Raw genomic sequence first — 19,903 nt, forward strand, 5'->3', positions numbered from 1 at the left:
TTATATGAATGATTGAATATGAAACTGATGATGTGCCCTGTAAACTTTCACTCAATCCACAATAAAAACCTTAAATTAAAAAACAACAACAAACAATGCATGGGGGTGCTTCCACAAGACTGCAAATTTTAATCTAATTTCACCTCAGGAACTGTGTAAGAATTGGAGAAGTATATACCTTAGTCGCTATGAGTCGGAATCGACTCCACGGCACTTCACAACAACAATAACAGCATACCTTAGGCTAAGTTATTTGTACAGCATCATATAATAAGAAACAGAGTATGAACTAGAACCAAGGCTTTCTGACACTGAAAGCTGTACTCTATCCATAGTATTGCTGAGATAGACTGTCTATGTCATCTGCCTTAGAATGACCTTACCCTTTCCTGTGTTTGGACAACATCACTAGAAAGCATTGTCGGGAGAAGCTCTAATAGGTGATGACAGTGGGCATTTTTTAATGTCCCGAGTACGTATGGGATAATATTGACCTTAATTTACAACATCATGTAACATAGGTTCAGTAGGAAAAAAGAATTTTCTTGCTGCAAAGTATAAGTGCTAGATTTGATCTAAGAATGACTGTAAAGCAGCCTTCCCTAGAGAACTTTATTATGAGGATAGATTCCACTCTGTGAGTAGAATTTGAAATACAATCTTGCTTAACTGATGTCTGGATGAAATCCAGTCCAGCCCTAGGAGTTATAAAAATATGGGTTGACACCTTCCATTCAATTATTGCAATCCCAATGTGTATCCAAAATTGAGTCCCATTCTTTAGAATGCAGAGTAACTGCTATGTGTCAGACAGTTCTAAATATTATAGGTGTACAGCCACCACTCGTCTGTCAGTTTGTTGTACTGTGGTTGCTTGTGAGTTGCTGTGATTCTGAAAGTTATACCACTGGTAATTTAAATACCAGCAGGGTCACCCATGGTGGACAGGTTTCAGATGAATTTTTAGATGAACACAGACTAGGAAGGAGGAGTGACGAACTACTTCTGAATATTTAGTCACTGAAAACCTTATGAATAGCAGAGAAACACTGTCAGATACAGTGCCAAAAAATAGCCCCTCTGGTTGGAAGGCACTCAAAATACAACTGGGGAAGAGCTGCCTCCTCAAAGTGAGTTGAACGTGAAGACACGAATGGAGTAAAGCCTACTATGGGAGTAAAGCCCTCGGGACCTTCATTTGCTGATGGGGCACAATTCAAAATGTAAAGAAACAGCTGTAAACATCCACTGAAAATCGGAAGATGGAACATACGAAGTATGAAACTGGGAAAATTGGAAGTTATCAAAAATGAAATGGAACACATAAACATCGATATCTTAGGCATTAGTGAGCTGAAATGGACTGGTATTGGCCACTTTGAATCTGACAAACATGGTTTACTATGCTGGGAATGACAAATTGAAGAGGAATGGCATTGCATTCATTGTCAAAAACAACATATCCAGATCAGTCATGAAGTACAACGCTGTCTGTGACAGGGTAAAATCCATGTGCCTACAGGAAGACAAGTTAATGCCACTATTATTCAAATTTATGCACCAACCACTAAAGCCAGTGAGGATGAAATAGAAGAATTCTACCAACTTCTTCAATCTGACTTGATCAAACATGCAATCAAGATATATTGTTCATTACTGGTGATTGGAATGCAAAGGTTGGGAGCAAAGAGGAAGGATCAGTAGTTGCAAAATGTGGTATTGGCGATAGAAATGATGCTGGAGATCTCATGATAGAAATCTGCAAAATCAATGATTTATTCATTTCCAATACCTTCTTTAGAAAGCATAAAAGCTGACTACACACATGGACCGTGCCAGATAGAATACATAGAAATCAAATTGACTACACATCTGTGGAACGAGATGATGGAAAAGCTCCATATCATCAGTCAAAACAAGGCCAGGGGCAGACTGTGGAACAGACAGACCATCAATTGCTCATATGCAAATTCAACTGAAGCTAAAGAAAATGAAAACAAGTCCACAAGAGACAAAATATGACCTTGAATATATCCCACCTCAATTTAGAGATCATCTGAAGAACAGATTTGATACATTAAACACTAAAAACCGAAGACCAGAAGAGTTGTGGGATGACATCAAGAACATCATACAGGTAGAAAGCAAAATGTCATTAAGAAGACAAGAAAGAAGGAAAATGTTAAAATGGATGTGAGAAGAGACACTGAAACTTGCTCTCTAGCGTAGAGATGCTAAAGCAAATGTAAGAAATGAAGGATATACAAGAGCTGAACAGAAAATTTCAAAGATTAGCTTGAGAAGCTAAAGTCAAATATTACAATGAAATGTGCAAAGATCTGGAGTCAGAAAATCAAAAAGGAAGAACACGGTTGGCATTTCTCAAGCTGGCAGAACTGAAGAAAAAATTCAAGTCTCAACTTTTGTTATTGAAGAATTCTCTGGGCATATTATTGAATGATGAAGAAAGCATCAAAAGAATATAGAAGGAATACACAGAGTCACTATACCGAAAGGAAATGGTTAATGTTCAGCCGTTTCAAGAGGCAGCATATGATCAAGAGCCAATGATACTAAAGGAGGAAGTCCAAGGTGCACTGAAGGAATTGACAAAGAACAAGTCACCAGGAACTGATAGAATGAAAATTGAAATCTTTCAAGAAAGTTAGGCAGCACCAAAGGCACTCACTCATCTTTGCCAAGAAATCTGGAAGACAACTATTTGGCTGACTGATTGGAAGAGATCTGTATTTGTGTCCATTCCAAAGAGAGGTGACCCAATGGAATGTGGGAATCATCAGACAATATCTTTGATATCCCATGCAAGTATAGTTTTACTAAAAGTAATACAGAAATGGCTACAAGCATACATTGACAGAGAACTTCCAGGGATTCAAGCTGGATTCAGAAGAGGCCATGGAACGAAGAATATCATTGCTGATGTCTGATGGATTCTGGCTGAAATCAGAGAATATCAGAAAGATGTTTACCTGTTCTTTATTGACTATGCAAAGGCTTTCAATTGTGTGGATCATGACAAGCTATGGACAACATTGCAAAGTAATACTCCATAAAGTATTCCAGAACACTATACTGTGCTCATGAGGAATTTGTACATGGATCAAGAGGCAGTTATTCGAATAGAACATGGGAACACTGAATGGTTTAAAAATAAGTAATGTGTGCGACAGGGTTATATTATTTCACTACACTTATTCAACCTGTATGCTGAGCAAATAATCTGAGAAACTGGCTTATATGAAGAATCAGGATTGGAGAAAGACTCATTAATAACATCTGATATGCAGATGATACAACCTTGTCTGATCAAAGTGAAGATGACTTAAAATATTTACTGATGAAGATCAAAGAGCACAGCCTTTGGTATCGATTGCATCGTAATGTAAAGAAAACAAAAATCCTCACCGCTGTACCAATAAACAACAGTCTTATCAATGGAGAAAAGATTGAAGTTTTCAAGGACTTCATTCTTCTTGGATCAACTTAGATCAACACTCATGGAAACCTCAGTCAAGAAATCAAACGGCATATTGCATTACGCAAATCTGCTGCAGGAGACCTTTTTAAAGTGTTGAAGAGCAAAGAAGTCAGCTTGAGGACTAAGGTGTGCTTGACGCAAGCTATGGAATTTTCAATAACCTCATATGTATGTGAAAGCTGGACAGTGAATTAGAAGACTGATGCTTTTGATTTATGATGCAGGAGGAAAATATTGAAAGTGCCATGGCTGCCAAAAGAACCAATATATCTGTATTGGAAGAAGTGTAGCCAGAATGCTCCTTGGAGGCCAGGATGGACAAACTTCGTCTCTCATACTTCGGACATATTGTCAGGATGGACCAGTTGCTGGAGAAGGATTATCATGTTTAGTAGGGTGGAGGGTCAGAGAAAAAGAGGAAGACCCCCAGTGAGATGGACTGGCAAAGTGGCAGCATCAATGGGCTCAAGCATGGCATTGAAAATGAGGTTGGCCCAGGATCTGGCAGTGTTTCGTTCTCCTGTGCATAAGGTTGCTGTGAGTCGGTACCAACTCGATGGCACCTAACAACAACAACAACAACATAGGTGTACAGCTCTAATTTAGAAAAAAACTTTATATATATATATATATATATAATGTTTAAGTTTGCTTTACTTAGTGGGAGGATAGAGAAAACATATCTTAAAGAAACTATGCAAGAGGGTGATAAGTGCTAAGGATAGAAACATAATAAGGGAGGTTGAGCGCATGTTGAGGGAAAACCATTAAATACAGTGGCCAGGAATGGTGGCATTTGAGAAAAGAAATGCAAGTGGGGAGGGAGGATGCTACACAAATCCACAGGACTACGGGCTTTCTAGACAGAGGTAGCAGTAAGTGCCAAAGCCATAAGGCAGAAAAAACAAAGCTAGTGTGAGTAGAACAGCATTAATGTAGAAAACAGAAAGGCCAGATCATGTAGGGCCTTGTAAGTTATTATAAAAACTTCAGATTTTACTCTGGAGCGATAGTAGAAACAGTGAGGCTAGTTAGAAGACAATCGTAATACAAATGTCTAAAACACATTGGGCAGATTTCTTTTCAGGCTGGGGAGGTAATTCAAGTGCATTCTGAGATGTGAATCATTTAAAGTACATTCTTCACAGCTTCTTAATCTATTATCTGCTTATTTTGTTCATAATAAAAAAATTTAAACTTCAGTATATTGATGTGGTGCTGTATGATAAGCATTAGATTGCAAGGTCGGTATGAATTGCAAGATTGGTGGTTCAAACTCAACAGCTCCTCAGAAACCCTACACAGGGTTGCTATGAGTCAAAACTGACAATTAACAACTACAACAAGAACTAATTTTAAAATATGAAAACATAAAAAGAGAAAAGAAATCTTAATGCTAGTTTATCCTCTCAAGTTATATTTTATTTATCATCCTAACAATATACCTGCTTATATGTTCCCTTTGAGTTCCAGTCCTAGTGGTGGGTTTGTCTCGAAGGGGCTTGATTCCTTGCCTTGATGGCTCCCTGCTGAATAGCTTGCTTGTTCATGTAATAGACTGCTGGTCTATATTTTTCCACTGGTCTTTCTTTCAAGAAGCATCTTCTGTTCCTCTAGCCATTCTGGTCTGGTCTGCATGTTCTTTCAAGTGGGAATGTCCCACCTCAGAAGGTTCTGGATTGGGCTCAGGATTCCACCTAAGGTCCTGTACACTACAAAAGCTCCACAAAAGAAGTCTATTTCACTGGGCAAGTTCTAGAACTCCTTTAAAGTATTCCAATCAGTTACTGGCTGAAGACTGGCTTACAAGCTTTCTGTAATCACGTTTCCCAATATTCTTTTATATCCCACTCAAGTGTCTATTTTACAATAGTAGGCAAGATAAACCAATATCCATAAGACAGTCAACCATCTTAAATTAACATTATTTCCCCTCTTCTACTCACTCAGACTGTGTGCCTTGATCCCTGTATTAAAGCCCAGTTGTTCCAAGGTTGAGCATCCATCTCATTTGCCTCTGTAGCATTCAGCCCATGCAAACCTGTCTCAGTGTTCCCCTGTTCTTCCACTCCCTCCCTATTCTTGTGTATTGCTCACCCTTTCCATCTGTATATTGCCCTCCCCAACATCTAAGCTATGATGTGTCTATCCCCTAACCTGTGCTCTACCGCCCACCACTGGTAACCAACAAAGAATTTTCTTTCTTTTTTTTCTATTAGTATGGGTATCTTTTCTTAAGCTTTTACAATAATGGTCTTATGCAATATTTATCCTTTTGTGTCTAATTTCACTCAGCATATGTCCTCAAGGTTCATCCATGTTAGGTGGTGGCTTGCAGCTTCATTGCTATTCTTCAAGGTAGCATAGTAATCCATTGTGTGTATGTACCAAAGTTTGTATATCCATTCTTCCACTGGTGGGCACTTAGGTTATCTCGAGTTTTTTGCTATTGTGAATAGTGCTGCTATAAACATTGGTGTGTGTGTGTGTGTGTGTGTGTGTGTGTGTATATATATATATATATACACATACATACATACATACATATATACCAAGTAGAGAAATTGCTAAGGCATTTCTATTTCCAACTTTGAGGAAGTGCCATACCGTTTTCCAGAGTGAGAGAACCATCACACATTCCCACCAACAGTGTAGGAGGGTTCCAGTCTCTCCACATCCTCGTCAGCATTTATTGTCCTCTGTTATTGCTGGTGCAAGATGATATCTCATGGTTGTTTTGATTTGCATCTCTGGTGTGGCACTGTGAGTACGCCAGATTGCAAAGCCATTTGAACTGCAAGGCTGGCGGATCAAGCTCACCAGCTGTTCCTCGGAAACCCTATAAAGGGTCACTATGGGTCGGAACTGACTCAAAGGCACTTAACAACAACAACGGCTAATGATTGTGAACATTTCTTCATATGTTTGTTGGCTGCTTGAATGAGTTCTTTGGTGAAGTGTCTGCTCATACTCTGTGCCCATTTTTTAGTTGGGCTATTTGTATTTTTCTTGTAGAGGTGTTGTACTTTCGTATAGATTTTAGAGATTAGTCCCTTGTCTGATATTGCAAAAGAATTTTTCCCATTCTGTGGGCTCCGCCTTTTTACTCTTTTGGCGAAAGGACCAGTGATTTATTCCATGTGGAATAAGCAAAATAGCACAAACTTCAAGGAACTATTTATAAATTTGATTACATTAAATTAAAAACGAAATCGCTGTACATTAGCTACACTAAAATCAAGAAAAAATATAAGAAAAAACTGGAAGAAGATCCCAGAAGTGCACATGAGCAACATAAATTGGTGACTAGAATAAATTTCTAAAACAGAAGAAAAAAAATACACAATCAGTAAGAAAAGGCAGATGAATCCATTAACAAATGGACAAAGGATTCAGTGAAAGAAGTGATCTGTCCTATAAAAATGAAAAGATACTCAACTTCACTGAAAACTAGGAAATGCAAACTAAAATCAAAATTAGATCACACTCATCAGTGTAGCAGAAATCAGTAAATCTGATACTTTCAAGTGTTGGTCAGATTGTGGAACAACGGGAACACTGGCACAGTTGCTTATAAAAGTGTGAATTTACAACCAATTTGGTGGTTAATAAATCAAGTTTAATCAAGCTGAAGATGTGAGTAACATTTATCCAAAATCCATGCTTCGTCATATTCCTTAGAAAATTAACCACATTGTGTCCCAGGAAGCATGTAAGGATGTTCTGAATAGCACTGTTTATAACAGCAAAGAAAGGAAACAAATACTCACTAATGGGACAATGAGTTAATAAAATTTGGTAAATTCTCAACAGAATACTATAGAGCAATTAGACTGAGTGAACCATGGCTATATGAATTAATAGGGATAAATCTCTAAATTATTTTGAGTTAAAAAGTACGCTGTAGCATATGTGCAGTATGATATGGGTTACTGAACTACCACTGCCTACACCAAATATTTAGGATATAGTCATTTGAAAAAGATGTATTCATTACATAGTCTATACTTTACAAGAACTGAGGCATTATGGTGTTAGAGAAGAATATTAAAAATACCATGGAGTGTTGAAGAACAAACAAATTTGTGTTGGAAGAAGTATAGTCAGAAGGCTCCTAAGAAGCCAGGATGGCCACACTGTGTCTCTCATACTTCAGATATATTATCAGGAAAGACCAGTCCCTGAAGAAGGTCATCATGCTTGATAAAGTGGAGGGTCACTGAAAACAAGGAAGACCCTTAAGAAGCATTGACACAGTGGCAGCAGTAATCGACTTAACTACAACAATTGTGAGGATGGCACAGGACCAGGCAGTGTTTTGTTCTGTTGTGCACAGACAGGGTCACTATGAGTCAGAACCAACTGGACAGCACCAAACAACAACAACATATTCTTTGGCATGGTATCCATACCTATAAATCTAAAAAGTAATTTGTCTCTTACTATTCCTATCACATATCACTGCAACTTATATATTTGATAATGATAATTTTTGTTGTTTAGTGCAGTGAAATCAGTCTGACTCATAGTGACCATGTATAGGGCTTCCAAGGAGTGGCTGGTGGGTTTGAAGCACCAACCTTGTGGTTAGCAGTTCAGTGCTTAAATGATGTAAATAACAATCACTGACTAAAGAACAGATTTTGCCATTAGTAACTAATTGTGTTTTCTTGTAATAAACACTGTAAACCAAATTAATACACAACTGAGAATAACAAGCATTAAAAAAATCCTATTAGACAAAGTTAAAAGTAGATGTCATACCATAGATGTAGATATTCTACACCAAAATGTGGACTACAGTTTATAATTACTAATTATGATACATTCATTATGTTTAGAAGATTCATTCACAAAAATCTAATCTTTGGCTTTCTGGCTGCTGTGTCTGTGTACTGCTGCCCTCTAATGGGCAACATGGTAAATGTAAATGACATCCGCCACCTTAAACCCAGTCTAGTCATGTAATAACTTTTAAGATAGCTGCTAAAAGTAGGATTTTAAGGCGTTTTGTACTTTGAATGTTGTAAAACATTTGCCCTTACTTGTAACTTCAAGTACATTTGAACTGATTCTTTGAAAGTTACTAAGCTCATTAAGGAGAATTCAGCCTAGTTTTGTTGTTGAAAACTTTTTCATTATTTTCCAACAGAACAATACAGCAGTCAAACTTTCATGTTTGATTCCAAAGACATACAAATATAAACAATAAGCAAGGATTTACATTACTAAATGTTTATAGTGATCATGGCAACAATATTCTCCAAGGCAGCCAAAATAAACTATCTGAGAGAGCTGGCAACATACAGTATCTTTTGGTGAGAATATTGAATTTGGATAATAATATTCAAGGAATGTCCTCTGTAATCTTGGAGGTACAATGGTTTTCTCAAACTTAAAAAAAAAAAGATATACACATCATCTGCTCTTACCAAACCTCACCAGAAACTCAAACAGCCAAACTGAAATTCAACAGCCACACTGAAAAACAGAAGTGCTTCCTACATAGACTAAGCAGCGAACTAACAAATAATGTAATTTTTACAAACCTACAAAACATTTTTTTATGTTGAAAGTGAAAACCCTTTGTGGAAAGTTTACAAAGCAAATTAAGCTATTGTTTAATCATTTCTATACAAATCTAAACCCTCCAGCTGCTCCTCAGAAATTCTATACAGTGTGACTATGAGTCAGAACTTGACAACACTTAACAACAACAACAACATATTATTCAGTGCTATCAGCTACATTTTCCACAATGCGCTATCATCCTCGTTCGCTACTTTCTGGCTGTTTCCAATATCCTAGTGGCTCCATTTCCTCACCTTCTCCTCCTCGCTTTGGAGTAATTTTCGATCGCTTGGTCTCGTATAGATGATTTATAAAAGCCATCTCATAGGTGATACTCTTTACTATATGACCCAGCCTGTTATTTAGCTAAAAGGTAAACAAAAGTATTAATTCTGGAAGTCTGGACTTTTTAAGAATCTGAGTTCTTTCCCACATTTTTCTCCTGGCTATAATCAGAAAGCTCAGAAGTGGCCAACTGGGTACCATCTAGTTCTTCTGGTCTCAGGGTAAATGGAGTCATGGGTCACGTTAGACTATTTATAAGTCCTGAAGACTACTTGCTCCCCTGAATCTTTGGTTTCTGTCTTTCTACTGTGTTCCAGGTAAGTTGTTGTTGTTGTTGTTAAGTGCTGTCAAGTCGACTCTGACCCATAACGACCCTGGACAGGGCTACCAAGAACTAGCTGGTGAGCTTGAACCGTTGACCTTGCAGTTCAAACGGCTCTGCAGCCTGGCGCATTAACCCACAGCAACAGTTGTTGTTGTTGTTAAGTGCCGTCAAGTTGATTCTGACCCACAGCGACCCTGTATAGGGTTTCCAAAGGAGCTCTGGTAGCGTAGTGATTATGAATTGGGCTGCGAACCTCAAGGTCAGCAGTTCGAAACTACCAGCTGCTCCGCAGGAGAAAGATGAGGCTTTCTGCTCCTGTAAAGATTTACAACCTCGGAAACCCTGTTAAGGGTCGCTATGGGTCGGAACCGACTCAACGGCACTTAACAAAACAACAACATAGGGTTTCCAAGGAGCAGCTGGTGAGCTTGTACCACTGACCTTGAAGTTCAAACGACTTTGCAGTCTGACTCATTAGCCCACAGTGCCACACCAGGACTCCCACAGCACCAGTAGACACCAATAATTATATCTGAGATGGTCACTTGGAAGCTTCTAAGACCCTAGACACTACTTATAACATTGGGATATAGAACATATACTTTATGAACTATATATAGCCACAGACTATAATCCTAAACCTCTAAACCCAGAAAACCAACCTGGTGAGGCATTATGTCCAAGAAGTATCTGTAACGCTGTCCCCTATGATACTAATTACATATACATGAATATACTCATACCTGTATGTACATATATTTATGAATATAAGGATGCTTCAAAAAGTTCACTGAAAAATGGAATTAAAACATAATTGAATTTTGCCACTAGTTTTTTTTAAGTCTCCCTGTACATGTATCTGTACACTCATATGTACCCACATATTCATACCCATACCAACAAATGCCTATATGCCTATTTGTGAACTCACATACATACTTGTGGTCATTATTAGTGTTGCTGCAAAATTATATTCATCATCACCTTTACTGAAGACATCCTTTTCTTTTGTGCGCTCTCTACTAACATCATTTACCTTGGTCAAGCTGTGGGTAGAGACCATTGCCGTCATTAGAAATAATAAGTGTTTACTCTCTCCAGAGTGCTTTCCCCATACCACTCACCGCCATCTCTGATAAGCACCAGAAGCACTGCTCTCTCTATACCTATTTCTTTCTTCTTATAAAAGTACAATGTTACAACATTTGTCCTTTTGTGATTAACTTATTTTAGTCAGCATAATATCCTCCATATTTAAACGCGTTACAAGGACTGATCATTGTTCTTAAGGTCAATGTAATTTTGTTAGAGGCTACCAAGTTCCCAGATTAAAATATTCAACATTAATTTTAATGTGCACCAATTATACCTACAGCTGGTGTGAGATACCAAGTTGAACAAATCCTTTCAAACACAACTGAAGATGTGTAGCATCACTATTACAAGTTCAAAATGTAACCAACTCTTCAGAGTTGTCTGGCTATATACACAATATTGGTAAATGAAATAGCTTTAATTTTTTATTCTCACAAGCATTTCAGTGTTCACCATACTGAAGTAATGGTTCATAGTAGTTGTGTGCTATGGAGTCAGTTCTTACTCTAAGCGGACTTGTCTAGAGTTTCTGAGGCTGTAAATCTTTATGGGAGCAGAAAGCCTCATCTTTCTCCTGTAGAACGGCTGGTAGTTTCAAACTGCAGACCTTAATGTTAGCAGCCTGACTCGTAACCACTATGTTACCAGAGCTGTTAACTGAAGTAATACAGCTTAAAATAAAATATATTTAATACTTAATAAAAATACATTTGTATGGGCTGAATTCAACCACAGTCCATTGACTCCCGTTGACCTGGAGATAAGAGAGAGAAGAGGAAGGGCTGGTTGGTCCAAAGTGTGGTGAGACCTGGGGACACTTGAGCCCATAGACAAGGACATAGAGGGCTAGAGCTGAGAGTGAAGCATCCAACGGATATGAAGTGAGGGGAGATGCACAAGAACACCCAAACTTGCAGACAGTATCCATTTGACCTAGCCTCAATGGCATGATAATCAGAACTTGACTAGAGTTAGATTAAAAAAAAAAAAAAAGATTTTTTTTTTTAATAAAGGAAACAAGGGTAAATTGCTACAATTTGATGAACTTGACCTATACTCATGGAGGTAGTAAGTCTAAATTCCAACAGAGAGGGAAGGAGTTTTCACATCAAGTACCAATGCTATCTATCCCCTCTGTACACAGGGTAGATACGAATGGGCAACTTAGACATTGGCAAACTAACATGAGGGGGCGATAAAGGCACAAAGTGACTGGCTTAACAAGGTTTCAAGAGGGAGTTTAGTTTAAGAGTGTGTAGGGGGCAGGGGATAAAGAGTCAACACTGAATAGTTTTCATCTTGTCTAGATGGGTCTGGTGAAAAGAGATGGGGATAAGATTCGTATGATTCAATAGTAAATAATTGTTATCATGACTAACTGTGACTGTCACAACTGTAAAGGTAGAAGTTTTGTAACAAAAACAGGGGAGTGGTTAATCTTACAGTCCAGAAACAGAGGACCCTAGGACCATCAAGGTAGAAATGCACAAGTAGAATGTGGGACCTTATCCAGAGAAGCAGCAATGCCAGAAATGGGGACATGGAGAGGGGGAGCGGCTGAGGACTCTAGATTGATGGGAAGAGAGGACTAAGAGCTGGTGGCAAGGAGGCAGACATGCAGAATGTGCCCTTTGGAGGTGTAAATTATTATATATGCCTGAGTGGTTATTTTTTTAAAAAAAGCTAAAGTGAATAGAGAGAAATACTGTTAACTGATGGCACATGGAGGGGATTAAAATCATTATAATGAAACAAGGTGTATGATTTTTTTTTTAATGTAAAACTGATGATCTGCCCTGTAAACTTTTACTCAATCCACAAAAAAACAAACAAACAAAAAATTTGTGGCTTAAAACAACAGGAATTTACTCTAGTTCTGGAGGCTAGAAGTCTTAATTCAGGGTGTTAGCAGGTGCATGTTGTCTCTGACAGCTTTAGGGGAAGATCCTATCCTATTTTGTCTAGCTACTTGTTGTTATTGTCAGTTGTTGTTTAGTTGTCAATTCTGTCTCGTGGAGACCCCATGAGTGCAAGTATTCCTTGGCCTGTGGCAGCATAACTAATTTCTGCCTGCATTTTCACATGGCTGTCTCCCCTCCTATCTTTCTCTTATAAAGACACAGATCATATTGGAATTTGGGCTCACCCTACTCCAGTATGACTTCATGTTAATTAATATACCTTTAATAACACTACTCCCAAGAAATATCACATTCTGAGGTCCTGGGGGTTAGGACTTCAACATATCTTTTTTGTGGGGACATAAATAAACCCATAGCAGCCTTTATGTTCTCATTTTGTGAGTGTGTGTCTGTGGTTAGCAGTCCTTTATGTCAAGAATCATAGGGATAGGGCAGATATATCGCTCAATGTGCTCTCATGCAAATATTAAGTGACTGTCAAAGTGGGCAGACCTCAGCATTATCTTTTAAGTGGATAAGAATGGCTGTACAGACATGCTACAGATAATCCTACTGGTACAAATCCTGCCACCATCCACACAATTTGCCTCTAGTAAATGTAATCCTTTATCCTCTTCATTCTACGCTCCTATTCCCCTTCTCTACTAAAGTCACCAAATGTTTTTGTTTTTTTTTAATTAATTATCTAGGCAGTCCAGAGAAGAAAGCAGCTAAATATAGTTACAATTCACCGTATTCACATTTGTGAAAACTCACTACAAAACATTATAAAGCAGCAGTGAGAAGAGATGAAAAAGTAAAGAAGATAGGTTTTTAAGATATTTTAAATAGTGAAGGAGAGAGGCTAAATATACATTCCACACTTCAGTGTAATAAAATATTTACAAACATCTCAATGGCATCACCAGGTCTCAATTATAACCCAGGATTAAGGAAACAGTCAAATTATATGGTTAGTTCTTGCTTATCAAAAGGGAATTTTAGAAATGTGATGAAATAACTGACTAGTTAAAAATAGAACCATCTGGAATACTTTCCTTGATTGACATCCCTCCCCTCCCCCTCCCCCATAACTTCCTGAAAGGCCCAAGAAAGCTACTTTACCATCATGTCCTGCTCTTTAATTTTGCAAAATATTCACTTCAGGAATATTGGTACTGATGTAGACTTTACAATTTTAGAAAAAGAAGGAATCTCAGAAAGTCTGATGACAATCCACTGGGGTGTTCTCAAATTTTTATTGTCATATATATGTACCTTCTTCTCAAGAATATTACGAATCATGTACCTAAAAACATCTAGGTCTAAAAAAATGTTTAAAGAGTCCTGGTAGCATAATGGTTAAAGCACTTAGTTGCTATTGAAAGTTAGTGGTTTGAACCCATCAGTCACTTCGTAAGAGACAGATGTGGCAGTTGCTTTTTGTAAATATTACAGTCTAGGTGGCTCCATAGTTTAGCACTGGACTGAGAACTACAAGCTTGGCGAACCCATTAGGTGGCTCCATGTGAGACCCATGAGGCTGTTTGCTTCTACAAAGATTTATATCCTTGGAAACCTTATATAGGGTCTGTAAGAGTTAGAACGGATGGACTCAAACATAGCAACAATAGCAAGGTTGGCCCAGGATCGGGCAGTGTTTCGTTCTGCTGTGCATAATGTCGCTATGGGTTGGTACCAGCTCAATGGCACCTAAGAACAACAGGAGTCAGAAGTGACTGGAAGGCACTTAACAACAACTACAGAGAAAACCCTACTGGGCAGTTCTACTCTGAATCACAATGGACTTAATGGACTTTTTGGAGTTGATGCTTAATAAATACACACAGAATGAATGGAACTGATTGTCTCTTATCTGTTAAGATAATCCTTCATTTGTTATTGTTGTTAAGTGACTCATAGTGACCCTGTCTAGGATTTTCGAATTCCTCCCTATTGCTTTAAAAATGTTATTTTTAAAAGACAGGAGTTATTTGTGTTTTACATTCACTTATGTGGAGCGAAATTAGTCAATCTTAAAAGGAAAACTATTAAACAATTACTGTAAAAAAAAAGTGAAAAGGATCATATACACACAAAGAATGTATAATTACTAGATTTTAAGATGGCTTTACTGGTGAATTTTACCACACATTCAGAGAAGAGCTGATACCAATTCTACTCAAACTATTCTAGAATATGGAAAAGAATGGAAAATTTACTAATAAATTTTATGAAGCAAGCACAATTCTGATACCAAAACTAGGGAAGGACATCACTGAAAAAGAAAATTATAGACTAATATGTCTCATGACCACAGATGTAAAAATTCTCAACAAAATCCTAGCCAATTGAATTCAACAACATATAAAAAGAAATACATCACGACCAAGTGGGATTCATACCAGGGTTGCAAGGAACCCTGTTTTTCAGTATTTGAAAAACAATCACTGGACTTCACTAAATAAATAAACAAACAAGTAAACAAACAAACAAACAAATGGATAAAAAGCGCATGATTATATCAATTGATGTAGAAAAGGCATTTGACAAAATTTAACACCTATTCCTGATAAAAACACTCAGCAGGGTAGAATTGAAGGGATATTCCTCAACATAATTAAGATCATATATACAAAACCAACAGAGAGAAACTGAAAGCCTTCCCTTTGTAAATAGGAACCAGATAAAAATGCCTTTACTCACCACTCCTGTTCAATACTGTGTTGGAAGTCTTAGCCTGAACTATAAAGGCAAGATAGGGAAATTAAAGGCATCCAAATTGGTAAAGAAGAAGTAAACCTCTATTTGCAGTTGATATGATGATCCTATATGTAGAAAATCCCAAAGACTCAAAAAAAACAACTGGAACTCATTGGAAGATTCAGCAAAATGGCAAAGTACAAAATCAACATTCAAAAATCAGTTGTATTCCACTATACTAACAAAGACAGCTCTGAAAAGGAATTAGAAAAACAGTATGATTTACAACAGCCCACCCAAAGACTACACAAAGAAAACTACAAAACACTACTACAAGAAACCAAAATATATTTATAAAAAATTCAAGAATATATCATGCTCATGGATAGGAAGACTTAACATTGTGAAAATGGCAAGACTATCCAAAGCAATCTATAAATATAATGCAATCCCAATCCAGATTCCAACAACAGTCTTTAAAGAGATGGAAAAAATGATCATGAACTTATATGGAAGAGAAAAGAAATCTCAGGTAAGCAAAGCACTGCTTAAGAAGAACAAATTGGGAAGCCTCTTACTTCCTGATTTCAAAACTGACTTCATGGCCACAATGGTCAACACAGCCTGATACTGGTACAAGGAAAGATATATAGATCAATGGAACAGAACTGAGAACCCAGAAATAAAGCCATCCACATACAGTCAACTGGTCTTTGACAAAGGGCCAAATACATTAAATAAGGAATGGATAGTCTCTTCAACAAATTGTGCTGGCAAAACTGGAAATCGATTTGCAAAAGAATTAAATAAGACCTGTATCTCACACTATATGCAAAAACTATATCAGCATGGATTAAAGATCCATATGTAAATCCCAGAACTGTAAAAATCATCAATGAAAAAATAGGGACAAACTTAAGGGCTCTACTACATGGCATACACAGACTAACATGGCAAAAACACACAAACAATAGAGGACAAAATAGATGACTGGGACATGCTAACAGTTACAAACATATATGCATCAAAAGATTTCACCAAAACAGTAAAAAGGGAATCCAAAGAATGGGAAAAAAATTTTTGTAATAACTTATCAGACAAAGGTGTAATTTCTAAATTTTATAGGAAACTATAACATCTCTTTCAAATAATGACTACTTCCCCCAAAAGAGATTACTTTCTTTTTTATATATAAAACTCAGAAATAATTGAGTAACATGAAACAAGTAAGTTCATTTTAGTATTCTTGGTTTTATCCAAATGGTTCTAAGACTTCAAAATGGATATAAGCATGCAATGATTAATAACTGACCTATTCAAATAGCTAAGTTAAAGGATACTTAGTGGGGCCAGAATACTGACCCCAATTCCCATCTCCATCTTCCTTATTTCTATTTTCTTAAAAGTAGATCTCCCTCAGTTGTCTCTTGGAAGACCATTAATTCCTACCTGCTCAACTCTGGAAAGCATCACAAGCAGGAGGAATGGCCATTAATCAGCCCAAATACATTTTCTCTAGATGTCTGTAGAGACTGTAGACAGTCTCTCTTCTTTAGGCTTTCTTACATTCTCTATTTTGGTCATTAACTGATTACTTTATACTTTATCACATCCTAATCCTTTTGATTTACTCCATTTCCTCTTTCTAGGGAAGATTTCCACTCTTAAGTTTATGAGGTCACTTGTCAACTTACTTATTAAAATCATTCAGTTTTTCATTCCCTGTGTGTTCAAAATAAGGCAACTCAATTTCCATGACCTAACTGACAATTCCTGTACTATACTGAAGCACTGGTCAATTCTGAGGTGGTTCTTCTCCAATGAGTCCAATCTTTGTCTTAAGTGGTCAATATGCTCTTAAGAATACAGAGACTCTAATGAAATTCATAAGAAAGGTAAGTGACATACAGGAGCATTGTGACTAAGATGTTTTCATAATGCAGTGAATGACAGGAAAATTACTTTGAAAAATGTGGTCTATTTCCATGTAGAGCACCAACTATACTACCTTGGAACTTATAATCTTAAGGGTTTTAAGTCAGAGCAAAACTGTTAGTACTAGAAAGAAGACGTTTTTCAGTTTTACACAGAAAACATTAATACTTTTTAAATTAATGACTATCTATAAATAAATATACATACTTACATTTTTGAACAGCTGCTCAGCAAGTTCTCTAACATGCTTTATCATCTTCAATGGGTTATTCTCTTCTACTTTAATTCGTTCTACTTCAAAGGCTACCAACTTAGAAAAGGAATCAAATGGTAAAATGTCAACTCTACAATATATTATAAACTGTAAGATAAATTACTATAGTTTGCAAGTCAAAAGCATCCCAAACATATGGTTTGTTTACTAGGTTTACCAGGTTCTGGTGCTGTAGGATCAGCACTAGATTGGGAACCACAAGGTTGACTGTTCAAACCCACCAGCTATTGCTCGAAAACCCTAAGTATGGTCATTATGAGTCCGAACAAACTCAATGGCACTTAACAACAACACCAATAGAGTCAACTAAGTCCTTGGATGGTCTGTGGGTCTCTCCCTGATGATTTGTGGTCCTATTTTTTTCTTGGGGAAAAAATTCAGAGAAACCCAATCATTCATTCACCAGGCCTCATTGAGCGAAATCTCAGAAAGTTTCCAAACATTTGCTAACTCACACAACATGATGTGAATGCGCACTCTAATGAGCAAGTCAGGTTGCTCAGATTCTGGATCTAGTCTGTAGATAATGTGACCTGGGACAAGTGACTTACAACTCCCGTGTTTCCATTTCCTCATCTCTAAAATAGAATGGAAGAATAAGATATTCTGGAGGCCTGGTGTGGTGCTATGGGTTATGTGCCAGACTGCAAAGCTGCTTGAACTGCAAGATCAGCAGTTCAAGCTCACCAGCGGCTCCTGGAAACCCTATATAGGGTCGCTATTGGTCAAAGTGACTCCACAGCACTTAACCACAACAATATGCTCCTTCTAGTTCTTGTATTATATAAATTCTGTTCCACTCCTGATTAAGTAATTTAATGGGAGAATTATGTGAGTATGTGTGTGACTTACAACTCCCGTGTTTCCATTTCCTCATCTCTAAAATAGAATGGAAGAATAAGATATTCTGGCACTTTCAATATTTTTCTCTAACTCCGTAACTCAAAAGCATCAATTCTTCTACGGTCTATAAATAATGCATTGATTTTATAAAAATGATACCTCATCAAACAGATCACAGGATCTATAGGGAAGACCTCTTTCTGAAACAAAACCTGCAAATGCCATTCCGTTGAGTACTTTAGTGAGGAAATCATTCTCAACCAAACCTCGCTGGCCCAAGAAAGCTGTCTGTAAAGATACAAAATGGGAAATAAGTAGATTAATTTATCACTAAGAAACTAACAAAATGGCCAAAACAAAAACACAATACAAAGATCAAAGCCTATATAAATACCTTCATGCATAATTATGCAGCTCTGAAATATATTTCTCTGGAAAGGAGTTTTTGTTCTGGGTGCAACAAGTCTATAAAGTCATCCTGTATCTAATATGCTCCCCTTCCACTCCCCGACTATACCAAAATCCTCGATGGTCAAGTGTCTTATAAAAAATGATACTGCATTTGCATAACTTATGCATAATGCCTACATTAAAAAATTCATCTCTAGATTACTTATAATACTTAACATACCGTAAATGCTATATAAATAGCACTTTACACTCCCTCTTAGCCTTTGAGGGATTGTCTTAGCCACTTTATTGCTTTTAAAATTTTTCTTCCTAACTATTTTCAATCTCTGGTTGGTTGAATCTACAGATGCTGAACCTTTGAATACAGCGGGCTAACTGAATATTGGAAAGAATAAAAAATAATCTGTCCATAAAGCAGGGGGGAAAACTCAGAAATTAACATTTAATTTGAAAAGAAAAATCAATTCAAAACTAATAAACTCTAAAGAAAAATATTGTCAATTCCATAGTATTATTAAGAATTATCATCTAAACTCACAAAACAGAAGAACTTGGTATGTATAACAACATTTGATAATAAAAATGCATGACTAGAAAAAGACAACCATGTAGTCTTATCAAATTAGAGACTACTTTTTGGGCAGATAAAATACAGTAGCAAATCTTACCTTATGAAAATGTATGACTGGTTCTGCATGAATTCTTATTAGTTGTAGACATGATCTATATCCTTGAAAAAGTTGTGCAAATAATCTAAGGAAAACTGCTCGTACTTCTTTATCCTGAAAATGGCAAAAAGACTATGTTAGGTAATTTGATTTCTTAAAACACAAAATAAAAACCATAAAATCATACAGTTGGGAAGAACCTGAACGATTTTCTAATAAGTCTGTGTGTGCTTTCTAAACATTAGTCTCATTTGTAGCAAACCTGAGTGGTGGGCATCTACTCAGTCCTATTGTTGGACAGTTTAGGCTGTTAAACAGTTCTTCATATTGAAGCAAACAAAATTTGCCACCAGTACTTTCAATTTTCCTCTCAGAGAAAACATTAGACATAGA

General features: G+C 37.0%; 1 protein-coding gene across 2 annotated transcripts in view; it reads right to left on the reverse strand.

The window, feature by feature from the left end:
- Positions 1 to 19,903, reverse strand: part of SBF2 (SET binding factor 2) — a 552,380-nt gene that overhangs the window by 249,716 nt on the left and 282,761 nt on the right. For both annotated transcript variants that reach the window (XM_006873002.1, XM_006873003.1), the window contains exons 11-13: positions 19,511 to 19,624; positions 18,591 to 18,719; positions 17,526 to 17,624 (exon numbers count right to left, since the gene is read on the reverse strand). In XM_006873002.1, the coding sequence (XP_006873064.1) occupies positions 17,526 to 17,624; positions 18,591 to 18,719; positions 19,511 to 19,624 (342 nt within the window). The remainder of the gene's footprint in view (positions 1 to 17,525; positions 17,625 to 18,590; positions 18,720 to 19,510; positions 19,625 to 19,903) is intronic.

This window comes from Chrysochloris asiatica, unplaced genomic scaffold, assembly GCF_000296735.1.
Source record: "Chrysochloris asiatica unplaced genomic scaffold, ChrAsi1.0 scaffold00219, whole genome shotgun sequence".
Lineage (NCBI taxonomy): Eukaryota > Metazoa > Chordata > Mammalia > Afrosoricida > Chrysochloridae > Chrysochloris > Chrysochloris asiatica.